Source organism: Patiria miniata, unplaced genomic scaffold (assembly GCF_015706575.1).
Source record: "Patiria miniata isolate m_02_andy unplaced genomic scaffold, ASM1570657v1 HiC_scaffold_12, whole genome shotgun sequence".
In the NCBI taxonomy this organism is placed as follows: Eukaryota; Metazoa; Echinodermata; class Asteroidea; order Valvatida; family Asterinidae; genus Patiria; species Patiria miniata.
Genome location: NW_024037050.1, coordinates 4,014,131 through 4,028,834, shown reverse-complemented (window position 1 = coordinate 4,028,834; position 14,704 = coordinate 4,014,131). Strand labels below are relative to the sequence as shown.

At 40.2% G+C, this 14,704-nt stretch overlaps 1 protein-coding gene across 13 annotated transcripts in view; it reads left to right on the top strand.

Annotated features, from left to right (window-relative positions):
• The window catches only part of LOC119745717 (FH1/FH2 domain-containing protein 3-like), a 122,558-nt gene that overhangs the window by 88,589 nt on the left and 19,265 nt on the right, over positions 1-14,704 (top strand). For all 13 annotated transcript variants that reach the window (XM_038222264.1, XM_038222290.1, XM_038222318.1 and 10 more), the window contains 5 exons: positions 314-475; positions 2,556-2,671; positions 3,071-3,145; positions 4,641-4,833; positions 7,026-7,152. In XM_038222264.1, coding sequence (XP_038078192.1) covers positions 314-475; positions 2,556-2,671; positions 3,071-3,145; positions 4,641-4,833; positions 7,026-7,152 — 673 coding nt within the window. The remainder of the gene's footprint in view (positions 1-313; positions 476-2,555; positions 2,672-3,070; positions 3,146-4,640; positions 4,834-7,025; positions 7,153-14,704) is intronic.

Sequence of the window (14,704 nt, the reverse complement as noted above, 5' to 3'; positions counted from 1 at the left end):
CTTAAATTAGACAGATATATAACTTGTGAGAGATTGGAGAAAACTCTTAACCTCAAAAATGACATGAAAATATCAACTTCACTTAATTCCTTTTCAAATTTATGAAAAGTTGTACAGAGATGTTGACTGGAGGGAGATTTGAACCTGCACACACCAAACGGCGTACCTGCGCTCAGCCAACAACCAATAACTCAGTGCCTGATTTCTTTCCATTTCACAAACAAAATCGCAACGTAGGATTTCACTAAGACAGTGAAACTCCCCATCAGTTCTCAGAACTCTTCTAAATATTCCCATTGCCTCGGGCATACAGGTGCAAGGCTTCCACATAGACTACCTTGCCAAGGTGCCCGACATCAAGGACACTGTTCACAAGCAGTCCCTGCTCTACCATCTATGCGGCATGGTCATTGAACAGTTCCCAGACAGCACCGATCTCTTCTCAGAGCTGGCCTCCATCAGTAGATGTGCAAAGGTATTTCTGTCTGGACATTGTCAGGGGTGGGGGGGGGGGGGGGTAATCTGTAGCTTTGTATAAGATTTAAAGCTATAGTCCATCATTTGTAATTTGTGCATTTTGTTCGTTTGAAGCAACAAAAGTGCTCAAAATCTGAAGAAGGGTACTGAACAACTAACCTGATGAAGTTTCAGCTCAGCTTCAGCTGTATATTCCGAGAAAAACAGCATTCTAGGATCTTAATTTCAAATCAGAAGTTGCTGAATCATGTTTTGAATTGGGCCTGAATTCATCGTCTGAGACACGTTCTCACTGAGCCGATTGCAGCTACGCGATGTCGCGCACTGATCCGAATTATTGCTGGTTAGCATGTTGATGTCAACACACACACTTAAGCTATGGGCGTGAACCAGAATACGCAGGATATCTTCGGTACTCTATAGGTTCAGATCGTGTGATGTCAAAGTACCACGTGACCATCCGGTTTGCCCGTGAACAACCACTATTGCAGTAGGCAAGCGTTTGGTTAGCAACCATAGATGGTCGAGAGTAGGGCTTATTTTCATGTAAATTAATTGCAAATTCTTTATCAAATGACTTAATGATCACTACCTGTGATGTGTACAGTTGTCATAATTGAGCCCACCCAGCACTGGGTGTTGGCTCCGCATTTCTCTTACAGTTTTTGCCGTCCATCACAGCTTTAAAGGCTTGGCTTCTACCTACTGTGTGGTGCCCTATATGATCTTTGCCTACTTCAGTACCTAGTACAGTGGATTACATTGTGTTTTTTCACTGTTTAATCCATAAAACCACAGGGTCCTCGGGAGCTGGGGTGGGGGGGGGGAACAGTGACTAAAGGGTTCAACTTGTTAGTTGCGGGTAGCAGCTCAACAAATCATCATGTCTCTCCGTTAGTCCTTACGTTTGTTTGTTAGTTCGTTAGATATTCATAAATACCTCAGACAGTTTAGCTATTCCTATTGGTCGAGAGCCCGTCACGTGGCCGGTCTTAAACGGATGATAAAGACATGGCTAGCTGGTCTTAAACACTTTTCCAGTGTCACAACAAAATGTGGACTCCTAAAAATCCAGTGCCTCTTACCGTTTCATTGGTTGAACGTTCACAATCCTCACGTAGGCATGCGCAACACTACATGCGAGTCAGAATTTTATAGTTCTAAATTCAAAACGCAACCCCCCAGGTGCGTTCTGCGTGACATCGCGCAGAACATGCTACGCGCGCGTCAATCTCCATAAAAGGGTTGTTTACATCTTAATCGCCAGCTGAACACTCCATTATTTTGCTAGAGGGATGTTTCAAAAAGCATGAAGTGAACTTGTTGAACAAAATCGGGATTTTTTGAACGAATTATTTGATATTTTTTTACGGATAAGGTATTTATGAATGGGAATAAATATGTGCTCGGTCGGTATTTATCACTCTGTTTAATACCGCTTAGAGTCTGGGTGCTGATAATTACCCTCGCCTCCGGCTCGGGTAATTATCAGCACCCAGACTCTAAGCGGTATTAAACAGAGTGATAAAAACCTCTCGAGCACACATTTATTCCCTTAGTAACAAACATTGACATTGTCTATTGCTCCTACATATTTTGACTGATTTTATCTAATTTTTGTCAAAAGTATCAGTAGCCCAGCCCCAACATGTCACAAGACCAAACTGGGGTCAAAGGTCATCAGGGGGTCAAGTTCAAAATAGCGTCACATTTCAAATCAAAATAGCGTCACATTTCAAATCAAAATAGCGTCACATTTCAAATAAGCTCAAAATGACTAAAGTAGCACTGCCAGCATGTTGGCCTTGGTCAAACATTAAAAAATGTCCATGGTGACCTCTTCATCTGACCTACAGTAATGGGTCAAAATAAGGTGAACACAAATTCGTTGGCCCGCAGCTTCAGAGATCCGATCGAGCTTGTTCTTGCAGATTTTGGATCCAAACTGACCAAAGTTAATCAAGTTTTAAAGAAATCGAAAAGCGTACTTGTTTTAAAATGAGAGAGCAGTTTTTGCAAGTGAGAGACATAAATTGATGAGTCTGTTTTGTTCCTGTGATGATTATTTATTTCATTAGGTTGACTTTGAAGTGCTTGAGACGAACCTTCAGAAAATGGAGGAGCAGTGCAAAGCATCATGGGAACATCTACGCATCATCAACAAACACGACAGCCATTCGCACTTAAAGAGCAAGTAAGACGAGAAATAGATGTCAAACATCGTTGTGCAAAACAACATCATATGTGACCTGTTCTGTCAAAAGCAGACGCTTCTGGGCAGAGGTTGAAATTGAGATAGGGCCAAAAAACGCTGTGGGGGTGATTCATGAAGGTACCACAACCTAAAAGTGTATTATGACTAGGTTGTGTTCCCTTCTATGTGAAAGAAATGTGACATGTTTTTCAGGCCACAATGTGTGTAATTCTTACAATTTTGTTCATTGTTTCATAATTCTAAGTGCAAGTAAATTTGTATGGTTTATTTTGAAAGAAATTCTGCATTCTGTTAAACCAGTGACTTCAATAATTTTGGTAACTTGCATTTCCTGACCTTAATAGTTGTAAGCAACATAATATTTTGTTTTTATTTCAGATTACAAGATTTTCTATCGGATTGTAACCAGAGAATCATAGTTCTAAAAATAGTACATAGACGAGTCCTTAATAGGTAAGTCCTAATATTAGTGTGATGGAGCAGTATTAAATTATTATTATTATTATTCATGGTTTATTAAAATTCAACTTGGTTGCCAAAGGCAAAATTGCATTGAATTCACAATGAGTGATAAAAGTTAACAAAAAATAAAGCTTCATTAATTAACCCTAACCGCCCTGAATCCTCCAAAATCCTTTTTGCAAATTGGAGGAATTTGCAGGATTGAGATAACATGGCCAAAGTGCGTTGCTGATTTCGGAGTATGCACTGTGGCAAGGTCTTGGGCCGGACCTTGTGTTGTTTATGTTCAGCCATGCATAAATATAGGCCTGGATTATGCTTGAAATCCTCCGCACTGCTCCAGGATGTCACTGGCCAAGCCTCAGCCTATTGACAGTCATAGCCGGAGGATTTTGCAGGATTCAGGCAGTGGTCACCCCTCCATGGACCATATTCAAGAAACAACGGAGGAATTTGCAGGATTGAGCCTATATGCTATTTTTCCATGAGGCCAATTGGAGGATTTTGCAGGATTGAGGCTACATCCTAGCAAAAAGGCCTAGGGAGTTAGGGTTAAAAAAAGAAAAGAATAGATTAAACATGGACAGAATCATTGCACAATTTCAAAAATATTACACATGTACACAAGAATTTAAAAAGTTGCCAAAGACAAAACATGCAATGAATAAAAAAAAAAAAAAAAAAAATTGGGAGTATAGACAAAAAAGACAAGACACAAACCTTATTGCTCAAACTTACAGAGGTGGAGTATTGAATTGTTACAAAGACTTTTTCTTCAGTAGTTGAACCATGACTGGAATTGCACTGTTAAAAATACACTCACAAAAAATGGGTGGTTTAAAACTGGAAAGGGGCCTGGTCACCATTAATTGCCCGAGCCAACTTTTATTCGAAAATTCCTTTTTTGGTAAAAAAAATAACAAAACAAAAAGTTGACAAACTTCCAGTGAATTTGTTCCACCATTTTACTTCATGATCGGGTCATTTCTTTGGTGTGCGCAGTGCACCGTGTACTGGACATCTCCTTATATGGAGATCATATCAATGGTTCTCAACAACACGGTTGTAGCCTGCGAGTGTACGATGGGCTTTATAGCTTTACGGTGTAAACTTCAACTTTTGCGAGCATGATAATCGTGAAATACGTTTTGCCTCCCATATAGCCTGGTTTTCATTTTGAAAATTCCCCACAAATGACAATCAAAACCTTGCTTTTTTATCATCTGAGAAGTTACCAAGTAAGTTGTAAAGTTAGTTATGGGTACCTGATGCCATGATCGTGAACCGGTTCCTGACAACATCTTTTACGCTCTCTACCATGTGAACCATCTTTTACAGTTCTCTACCATGTGAACCATCAAGGCTGATGTCGGCAGTCACTAAACTTGTTACTGTCTATAGATATTGGTAGAGCACTGAGATGTTATTTCCAGGTCAGGGGTTCGAATGCTGCTCAAGTCAATTTTTGCCAATTTTTCTCCCACAGGTTTAATGAACTACTTCTCTTCCTGGGCATGACTGCCTCGGCAGCCCGGGAGCTGAAGATTACCGAGTTCTGTAAGATTATGAGCGAGTTTGCCTTAGAGTATCGTACCACGCGGGAGCGGGTGCTGGAACAGGAGAAGAAGAAAGCCAACCATCGCAAGCGGGCAATGACTAGGGGGAAGATGATCACTGAGGTAGGACACATGAGGAGTTCTGCTGGTCTCAGAGACCAGCTTAGAGTTCTCTTTGCACCTGTCTCACTGACTGATTGACTGACTCCCCTACTCCCCAAATAGCTAACTGACTGACTGACTGACTGACCGACTCCCCGACCGACTGAATCACTTACACTGGTCGGGGACCACCTTTACAAGGCTTGCCTGTTAGTAGGATCAGGGCCCAATTTCGTGGCTGTGCTTAACCGTTAACGAAAAATCCCTGCTAACCACAGACAATTCTGTGCTTACGGTAAGTGTATTTCAGGAATGTTTGATTATGCGCATGCGTATATCCCGTAACTAAGGAGTATGTGCTTACAGGGTTAGCACAGAATTTGTCGCGGTTAGCTCAAAATGGTGATCTTAAGCGCGAAGTTCTATGGTTAGCAGAGCCATGAAATTGGGCCCCGATCGTCTGGTTTTTCTGTGGGCGGCCGCCATTGCAGTAGGCAAGCGTTTGGTTAGCAACCACGTCGTGCATTGTAAAGTATACAGTAGGTGTACTAAGAATAAACCGCGAATTCTATATCAAATGGCATAATGGTCACTACCTGTGCCGTGTACGGTTGTCATAATTGTGGCTACATTAAACTGGCTCCGTGTTTTTCTCACAGTTTTTGCCATCCATCACAGCTTTGAAGGCTTGCCTAATACCTTAGCCTATTACAGTGGCGATGCTGACCGGTATCCAGATGTAGGCCAGTCACGTGGGTCAATGAGACCCCTCTACATGATGTAACATCTACACCACATGTGCATTAGTCTGGGACCGCATGTTTCATGTACTTTTATATAACCGACATGCAGATCCTTGTCATTTGATTGGTGGAACTCACATCATGTGACATTCGTTATTGCTCCCATTCACGCCGCGGCTCAAAAAGTACTATCCGCCCATGGGGAATGGGAAATACTATTAAACAGTTAGGATCATTCTTGTTCCATGACGCGGTATTTGTGTGCAAATGCATGCTAGTGTGCGCGTTGCGCGTAGCCCGTATTGTTCCAAAGAGCCAGCGCTACAGCGTTGGGTTCAAACATTTTCGTGAAGGGCTTTGGAAGAGAGAAATACATTTCCCTCCAGTTTCGTATTGAAATAAAAGTTCAAATATATCAAATGACAAGGATCTATATGTCAGTTATATACATTGTAAAACAAATATTGAGTGGCTTTAAATTGTGAAATGGGAGGAATATTATCCCTCGGTAAAATCTGGACTTTTCCAGTTCACTCGGCTTCACCTCGTGAAATGGAAAAGTCCAGGGCCCAATTTCACGGCGCTGCTAAGCACACGATTTTATGCTAACAGAGCCTTCGTCTATTTCATGGAGACCGTAAGCATAAGCACAGCAAAAGGCACGCTTACCTCAGGGGAAAAATGTGCTTAACGTAGTGACGTAACAATCGAAATCTCCATGCACACGCGACCGTTAGCACGTCCACGCCGTGAAATAGTGTTTAAGGTTAGCACATTTTTCTGCTATGCTAAGCACAACTTTTCTGCTAACTGTTAAGCAGCGCCGTGAAATTGGGCCCTGATTTTACCGAGCGATAATATTCCTCCCATTCCACGCTGAGCCACTCAATATTTGTATACCGTCATACATGTGTATGCAATAATTCAAGTCTCCATCACATTATCACTGCAGCTGATTCTTCAAACTCTTGAGCCATTCTGAATGTATTTTTTTGTGCTCTTGGACCAACATTACAAGGCTTGTCTTGTGTATTTTGTGAGGTTCAGTGGGTATACATGTACATGTATAAGTGGTGATCTGGGGAGGGGGATGGCAATTTCACTGTCTCGTATTATTTGTCCATTTTTTAACCAAAGTTACCCCTCACCTTCACAAATTTTCTTTTCACAATGTAATAACTCTAAAATATTGCTGCTCTGTCACCCATTGAAGTCAAAATAAATATTACAAATGGCAAGGAAAGGATGGGGGTATGGACATGTGTAATATAGTTTACAGTCTATGATGATGTGTTGTGTGGAAAAAAAAAGACTCTTCCGAGATTTATTTTTTATTATTACAAAATTTGCCTCCTCAAAATATCACTCTTTCTGTTTTTGACAGAACATATCACATGTTTGCTCTATGGAGAAAAATTGAGTCCTGATGTTGTCTCTCTTTGCCATTTTGTCGGGTTATTTTCCCCCCAGAATCTGACCCTTAGTCAAGACAAGGAGGAGGATGCCAAACTGAAGGCTCTCCTCAAGAACCACGTTGGCAGCACCGCACCGGGTGATGAAGCTCTCAGGACTCGCACACGCAATAAGCCCAATCTGGGTAAGTCCTCCTAAAACAAGTCTTGTACGTGGGCACTTCCGTTGGTACCTCACATTACGTATTAATGGGATCTTTCATCAGCTCTCTGCTGCTATTCTATAAAGTCACAGCATTTACCGTGGATCTTTCTCACTGAAGATCCCTTGAAATTAAGTTACTAAACTACAATAAAGGCCAACAAAATAAACTTCTGTTGGTTTGGCAATAAGTTTTTTTTATCGGTCACTCACGTTTACCCAAACATTTAAATACATTGCATTTGAAAGTTTTCCGCATACTGCGCACTGATGAAAAAATAATATTTTTCGTGCCTCACATCATTAGGGTATAAATCATATTCTACCATTACAATCATTAAACAATAATAAATCATAAAGTCTCTTGAGGAGAAATAGATTGCAGTAACTCACATTATGGTAACATGTTACAATTTGTCTGCCCATCGTTGCTACAAGTTAAAACATATTGATAAACAGAAAAACTCTTTTGTCATAGCATATGAACCTTTCTTTCTACCTTAAAATCAAAAATCCCAATAACAATTGCATTTTGCTTGTAAAAACAAGGTGCTAAAATGACTACCTAAAATCTATAATTTTATCACTAAAAAACCTGTTTTTTGACACACACAAAAACATTTAACCATATTCAATTACAATGCCACATCACTGAAATGAAAGGTCTTGTTGTCCTCTTTGATTTGATACCACGTTTGAGGTTGTGATGCTTGTACTTTACAGCCAAAAAAGTGAAAGTTGAAAAAGTTCATGTGCAACTGTCCTGGATATTTTGGAAATGAATGCTAGATTTACACATAGCAGAGCCAAGCAATAGAGTACCGAAGTGAATACATCACATGCACAATTATGTGTGTGAAAGACATTAGCGCGTGATTCAGCCCGTGAACCCACATACGCGTACTCCTTTCGTTTGCACTACACTTCCCGGTTCAAAACGACGTCACACTTTGTTACTCTATGCCGTTGCTAGATAATGCACTTTCAGTTTTTCAGTCATGCTAAATGTAAAAAAAACATAGCACAGTGTCTGCAGTCATGTGTTTGAACAGGATGTTTAATTCAAATGTTTCCCATGCATGGCTTATTTGCAGTTTCAGACCAGCACACTTGAAAACACATTTTCTGTAAATTCTCTATAGCAGCATCTCTGTACTTCCTGATTTGCCTAGGCAAGTTCAAACCTTAACTACCGTTAGCAGCAGCCTAATATTAACAACTGTTGCCTTTTGAAATTCTACTTGTTGATACAAAAATATAATAATAATAATAATATAACCGAGAAATATACCATTAGGGAGACATTCCTATAGACTTGTGCACAATTATTTTCTTAGGATTTTTTATTTTCTGACTTTCTTGACCCCTAACCCCAATTTTACCTTATCCTACCCCCACAAATTTTGGTGTTTTTACTAATTGGACCATGAGCAATTGATCTAGCTTCTTTGCGGCGGTAAAATTTTGCCCCTAAATTGGGGCTGAGGCTTTAGGGAGACATTGAAATGCCGTCTCCCTAATTCCCCATGTCTCCCAAAGGTATAACTTTGACGCTAAAGTGTCTCCCAAATGGTATCATTTACGATAGTCATATTAATAACAACAATAGTGAGCTTTGGCAATGTGTCCACATCAACCCCTATGAGATACACACTCATAGCTTTACAAATAGACGCGTGAAACCAACAAGAATAAGTAGTAAAAATACCAATGTACAAATTTGAGAAGAAAAAATGCATTGATATACACGTAGATTTAATTAAAGTTGTGTATTTTGAAAGCTGTCTTGAATGGGCTGAGAGTTGATGCCGGATCAAAACCCATCTTATATGCTCCACAATGCAGGAGCTAGAAGACCCAATTGAGTACATGTAGTAGCATAGGTATTACCTCAAACTTAATCAGATCCTACATAACTCCCCGTTTAGGAATCATGTAAAACATGCAGTTGTTTAGATCTAGTCCACGGCGCTGAACCGTACAAATTGACCTATTTCTCACAGGTGCACAAACATGCCTCTGACTTAATAATGAAAAATCTGCACTGAAATTGTTCAGCCTAATATTTTAATATATAGGCCTAACGGTACAAATGTGGAATTTTCATACAGATGTCACTCGGCTTTTTACCATGGTTTGTGCACTGAATTTTGTTCGGACGATATTCTAAATTTTCTTTATTTTATCATTGTGATCAGTTTATTGGGAAGAAAGACAATTCATTACATTTTCCCCTTTTTTGTGTCGCCTAAACAAAGTTTTGGGAGACACTAACTAGTCCTAAATTGTGCGTGAAGCCCTGTATGTATAGTTTAAAGTTTAGGTTAAGTTTTTGAAAAAAATATATAGCCTTTTACATGCTTTCATGGATTTTGATGAAACTTGGATACAGTGACCCTTGGGTAGGAAGACAATTTTTCATCGGATTACTGAGGTCAAAGGTCATGTAGGGGTTATTAGAGGTTACTGTTCACGTATGCTTCAACTTTTCGTTGTCTACAGAATTTGATGGATTTTAATGTACCTTGGATGGAGTGATCCTAATTGGGTGGGGTTCATCACAAAGTCCTCCGAAATGGAGGTCAAAGGTCATCTTGGGATCACTTGAGGTCGTCGTTAAAAGTGCTCAAAATTTTCAGAACACAAACACATACAGCGGATCACTTGTCTGAATTTGAGAAAAGCGTGACAAGTGTAGGATAGCGGGAAAAGTGCCTCAGCCATATCGGTCAAAATATGTTTACCTCAGATTTGGATTTCACAGAATATTTTCACTTGTCATAGGCAGAGATCGGTGGCTGTCGAGAAGAAAAAATCTCCAGTAATAGATTTGTCTGGTTTGATGAAACGGCATAAATCCTTTTGAAGGAGTACAAGTGATTGTAATGCAATTTTGTAAATTTATATAATGCAAATATTCATTTGTGATTTCCACAGTAATTGTTTAAAATATTTTTGGAAATACAACACACACAAAAAATCTTAAATTAGAAATAAGTTGGCGCAGTATCACCAGAGTGGCCTCAGCCCTTAATGCAATTAAATATTTTGTGCGTCAGATTTCCTTACCGCGGTGGAATGTTATGTGCCATTATATAATGCTATTCTTAGCAGTTTTTGTCGCCATCAACTTGGTGTTTAGTAGGTCTCAAATCTAATTACAGTTGCAATAGAAACATTGTGTTCATTCTTGTATGCATTTCTCTAACAAGCATTGAGACAACTCACTACCTGCCAAGGTGACAATTAAGACACAGTGACTTTCCAAGTCACCATGTACGCGTACACCGTGGTACCCTTTGAATAGTAAGCACAAAAAGAAATTCAATATTCATTTGATTCCTGGTGTCAAGTCTTACATGAAGTTTAGATCGCTTCAGTTAAAAAAGCATTATTTCAAGGCCATTGGTTAAGGATGTGAGGTTTATACATTTAAACCTGTAAATGAAATTAATTCTAAATCCGTTTACAAATTTTCCAAAAACGTTTTTAACGAAACCTGAATTATAAAAAAGGGACCTATACGTTCACCATTCTCGCTGTCTTCCTTTGAGTTAAACCTGCATAGCATAAATAATTGACGATGTTTTCAAACCTATGTAATTTTCACAACCTTCGAAGCACTTCGGTACTTGATTACATTCGGGGCACACGTAGTAAAGTGTTTACTTTTTCAATGACTGCCATTGTTGGTTTATTTTGTCAATCGCACCGGTCTGCAGACATAATGAGCACGCATCAGCCTTTGTGAATGGCTAAACGTTTAAACGGTTCTTAAAATATTTGCTAACCGTTTACAAAATTAAACACAAAGTCACATCCTTACCATTGATTGAGATCATCGCTGCTGTTCCGGATGGCAAGTTTGGTGATAGAGACATCTGCTCTTGCAGACAGGCAATCGTGGGTTTGAATCCCACATAGCCAAGCTCCCATACATTAAATCTGTGCCGAATATGTGATTATTCAATCATCCCTGAATATCCAAATATCATGTTACCATATGGAATATTCAAGAAGTGTGAGCCATCTGGAGTAAACGACAAAAAAAATGTCCGCGATGTAAATTTATTCGTATCAGTTAAGTGGTTTTATTGTTTGTCAAATGCCACATTTTTTTTGTGGACTGCCACTTTTAATACATGGATGTTGTGAGAGCTTTCGTGAGGACTATTTGCTCTAATTTGCATAGAATCTGTCAAATGTCAACTAGTCAGGCATCTCGGGAAAAAAAAGGTATCGAGACATAAATTAAACTCCTAAAAAGTCAATGTCAATCTCAATGTCAACGTTCCAACAATCAAACTCTAAACTGTTTGAAAATGCACAGCACCATTGTACATCTTTGTTTATTTTTTTTCCTGTCAGAAACTACTGACCAAATCATGCTTTTAACCATGTCAACATTTTTTTTTAAAAGGACCGTTTTTTTATAGACATGAATGCTAACTCCTTTGAGCTTTTTTTTGCATAAAACTTGCTGAATCCTCACAATTCAGGCCCATGTACAGTACCACACCTGCTGGGCTTTACCGGAGTCCTATAAAATCCTCCAAATCCTAAAGGGGATTATTTAAAGGATTTTGGAGGGTTAGCGTTAATGTGCACAATAGACAGCCGTGAGCAACTGCATTCTGAACAACTCATCAAGCAATTTACAGGCATGTTTTGTTATAAGGACATATTTTTTTAACTGTACAAAACATCCCTTTAGGCCCCCCCCCCCAAAAAAAGTCTCCAGTTTATGGTATGGAGCTTGCCCCCAAAGTGGTGCGGCGACAGGGCTGTGTTTTTTTTTTTTTTTTTTTTTTTTTCTTCAAATGTCGGCTGATGACTGCAAATGGTGCCCGACTAAATTTAGTGCAAAATATATGGGAGCCCAGAGAGGCCACATAAAGCTCATTCTCGATTGTAACCCCATCTGAAAACACATTAAAATTGTGCAGCAGCAGGATTCCGTCAAACCAGTGAGTTTGGTAGTTTTTAGACATCATCTTACATTGAAAAAACCTTTCATTTTGCCGACCCGCATGGCTACAACGACGTGCGCGCATACCAGAAACCGGCGACTTTTTTTTTTGACTTTAATTTAATACTCTTATAGGTCTCACAACATCTGTAAATTTTGTTTAAAAAAAGTCTCAAGTCATTCCTCACATCCTTTCGTGTATATCACAATATTTTGTTATCGGTATTTCTTGATTTTTTTGTTTTTTGATTGAATTTTCTTCAGTGGCATTAGATGACAAGGATGGGAACCAAATTGTCCATTGTGCACACAGCCAGGGGCAAGTTCCTCGAATTACCATGGCAACGGTCATATCGCTATCCCACAATGCAATTAGAAGCCAATCCCAGCTAATCAAGCCATGCAGATGGCATTGGGCTTCATCAGTTTTCTCAAAATATGAGCTTAATTCCACCTGAATAGGTTGCAGCGTGAGCGCTTTCCAAAAAAATTGTTCTGTGCTTTTTATTTTTTTTCCTCCAACAGCCTTATTGCAACCCCTTTTAACATGGGGAAAAAATGGAGACAAAGTTTGATTGACTACTTTCTTGTCAGAGAGGCACTCTCAACGATTATACAAATCATGCGCTGCCATCCTTAAGGAATTTAAGGATGATATATTTCCTACTTTTCTTTTTCCCTTTTTGTCTGACTCGTAAATCATGAACTCCTACATGAATTTGTTTCACAAATATCAAATGTTTTCTTTTTGAAATTTTGAGGTTGAACCCCGAGGTAACTCGGGGTTTTCTTACGTACCGCACGGTTTCTCTATAATGAGCTCATTATCTCCAGGTGAATGCACATCATGAAGCGCTGTCACTACAGCACCTGGCTGGTTGGTCTGGCCAGGAATGTATGCGATACAGCCACATTATATGCCGTGTACCACCTCTGCTGAGTGTGTGGCCTAGTGGTTAGGGTTCGTGACTCATGATCAGAGGGTCCGGGGTTCGAATCCAGCCGCTGGCCATATATTGTGTCCTTGGGCAAGGCACTTCACCCCCACTTGCCCCTCTCCACCCAGGAGTATAAATGGGTACCGGCATTAGCTGGGGAGTAACTTGCGATGGACTGGCATCCCATTCAGGGGGAGTAGAAATATTCTCAGTCGTTTCATGCCAAGGAAACCGGAGATAAACACCGGCCTGATGAGCCACATTGGCTCGGGACAGACTTTACTACTACTTTACCACCTCTGCTAATGCCCTAGTGCCCATGGTGACTTCAAAGGCGTGGCCTTTGAAGGGAAACTTTGTGGAAGAGTTGAGGATAGGAGTAACACACACTCCCAACCAAAAAAGACTCTCAGCTGTTCACTTAGGGGCCATTCAGAATTTTCAATGTTTTAAAATTTCGATCTTTTTTCCAAATTGTGGGTGGGTGGGTCAAGCTAAATAATTGAAAATCGAAATTCACTTTCCATGGAAAAAAAAGATAAAAAAAACAAAGAAAGATAGATATTTTGACTTGCCTGAACAACGCGCAAGCGTTCCGATATCGCAATGCGTGTTTCTTTTCCAACTTGGTCCCCTGTATGTACTGTACATGTACATGTACTGTACATGTACTGTGGCATGAGAGGGAGGAGGTTTTTCAGTAGACCGGATGCCGGGCGTTTGTACTTGTAGCGGTTAGGCCGTGCAGAGGCAGCAGGGTACCAGGTGTACTAGATCGGCTCTATAACACGCCGCGGGTGTCGATGACCAATTGCTATAAAAACTGGACTATTCAACCACTGGACTCCAAGACTACGAGGACCGCAGCCTTGTGATGTGATGACTGCCCAAACCTGGGCCCAATTTCATGGAACCCGTAACGGTTAGCAAGGAATCGCCGCTAACTATAGCGGAAAATTCCGCGCTAACGGTTAGCGTATTTCCTGGGTTAGCAAGGAATTTTGGCTTCTGCGCATGCGTACTTCCCGTAACTAAGGATTCTGTGCTTACAAGGTTAGCGCAGAATTTTTGTGCTAGCGCTGTAAGCACAAAATTGCGGGCCGTTTATAGCACAAAATTCGGCGTTACGGATTCCATGAAATTGGGCCCTGATGTTTTTCTTTCGCTCGTACCCCCGCCCTGCAAACAGGGCGGGGGTACGAGGGAATGTTTTTCTCAGCTACCTCCCGTGACAGGCACAACCTCGTATGTCACATGTCATCCACCTCATCCAGAAATAGCCCCATAAATGTGGCCAATTTACTGGACTGCCTCCAAAAATGAGCCACACTCACTGCCACCATATACAAAAACATGTCGAAATTTGTCAAATTTTGATTTTCACATTTAGGCTTAGTTTGTAGTTTATTTTTGCTTTAGAAGCATACTCAACCCCTTTATAGGCTAATTAGAAAGTGCTGCCTTTTTCAGATGTCTATATTTCGTAAAATTTCATGTTGAAATTTTGATACGCAAATGTGTGCAAACGAATCTGGAAATTTCACGAAAAATAGACACATGTTTTTGTACAAGGTGGCAGTGTAACCTTTATTTACGGAGGCAGTCCAGTAAATTGGCCACATTTATGG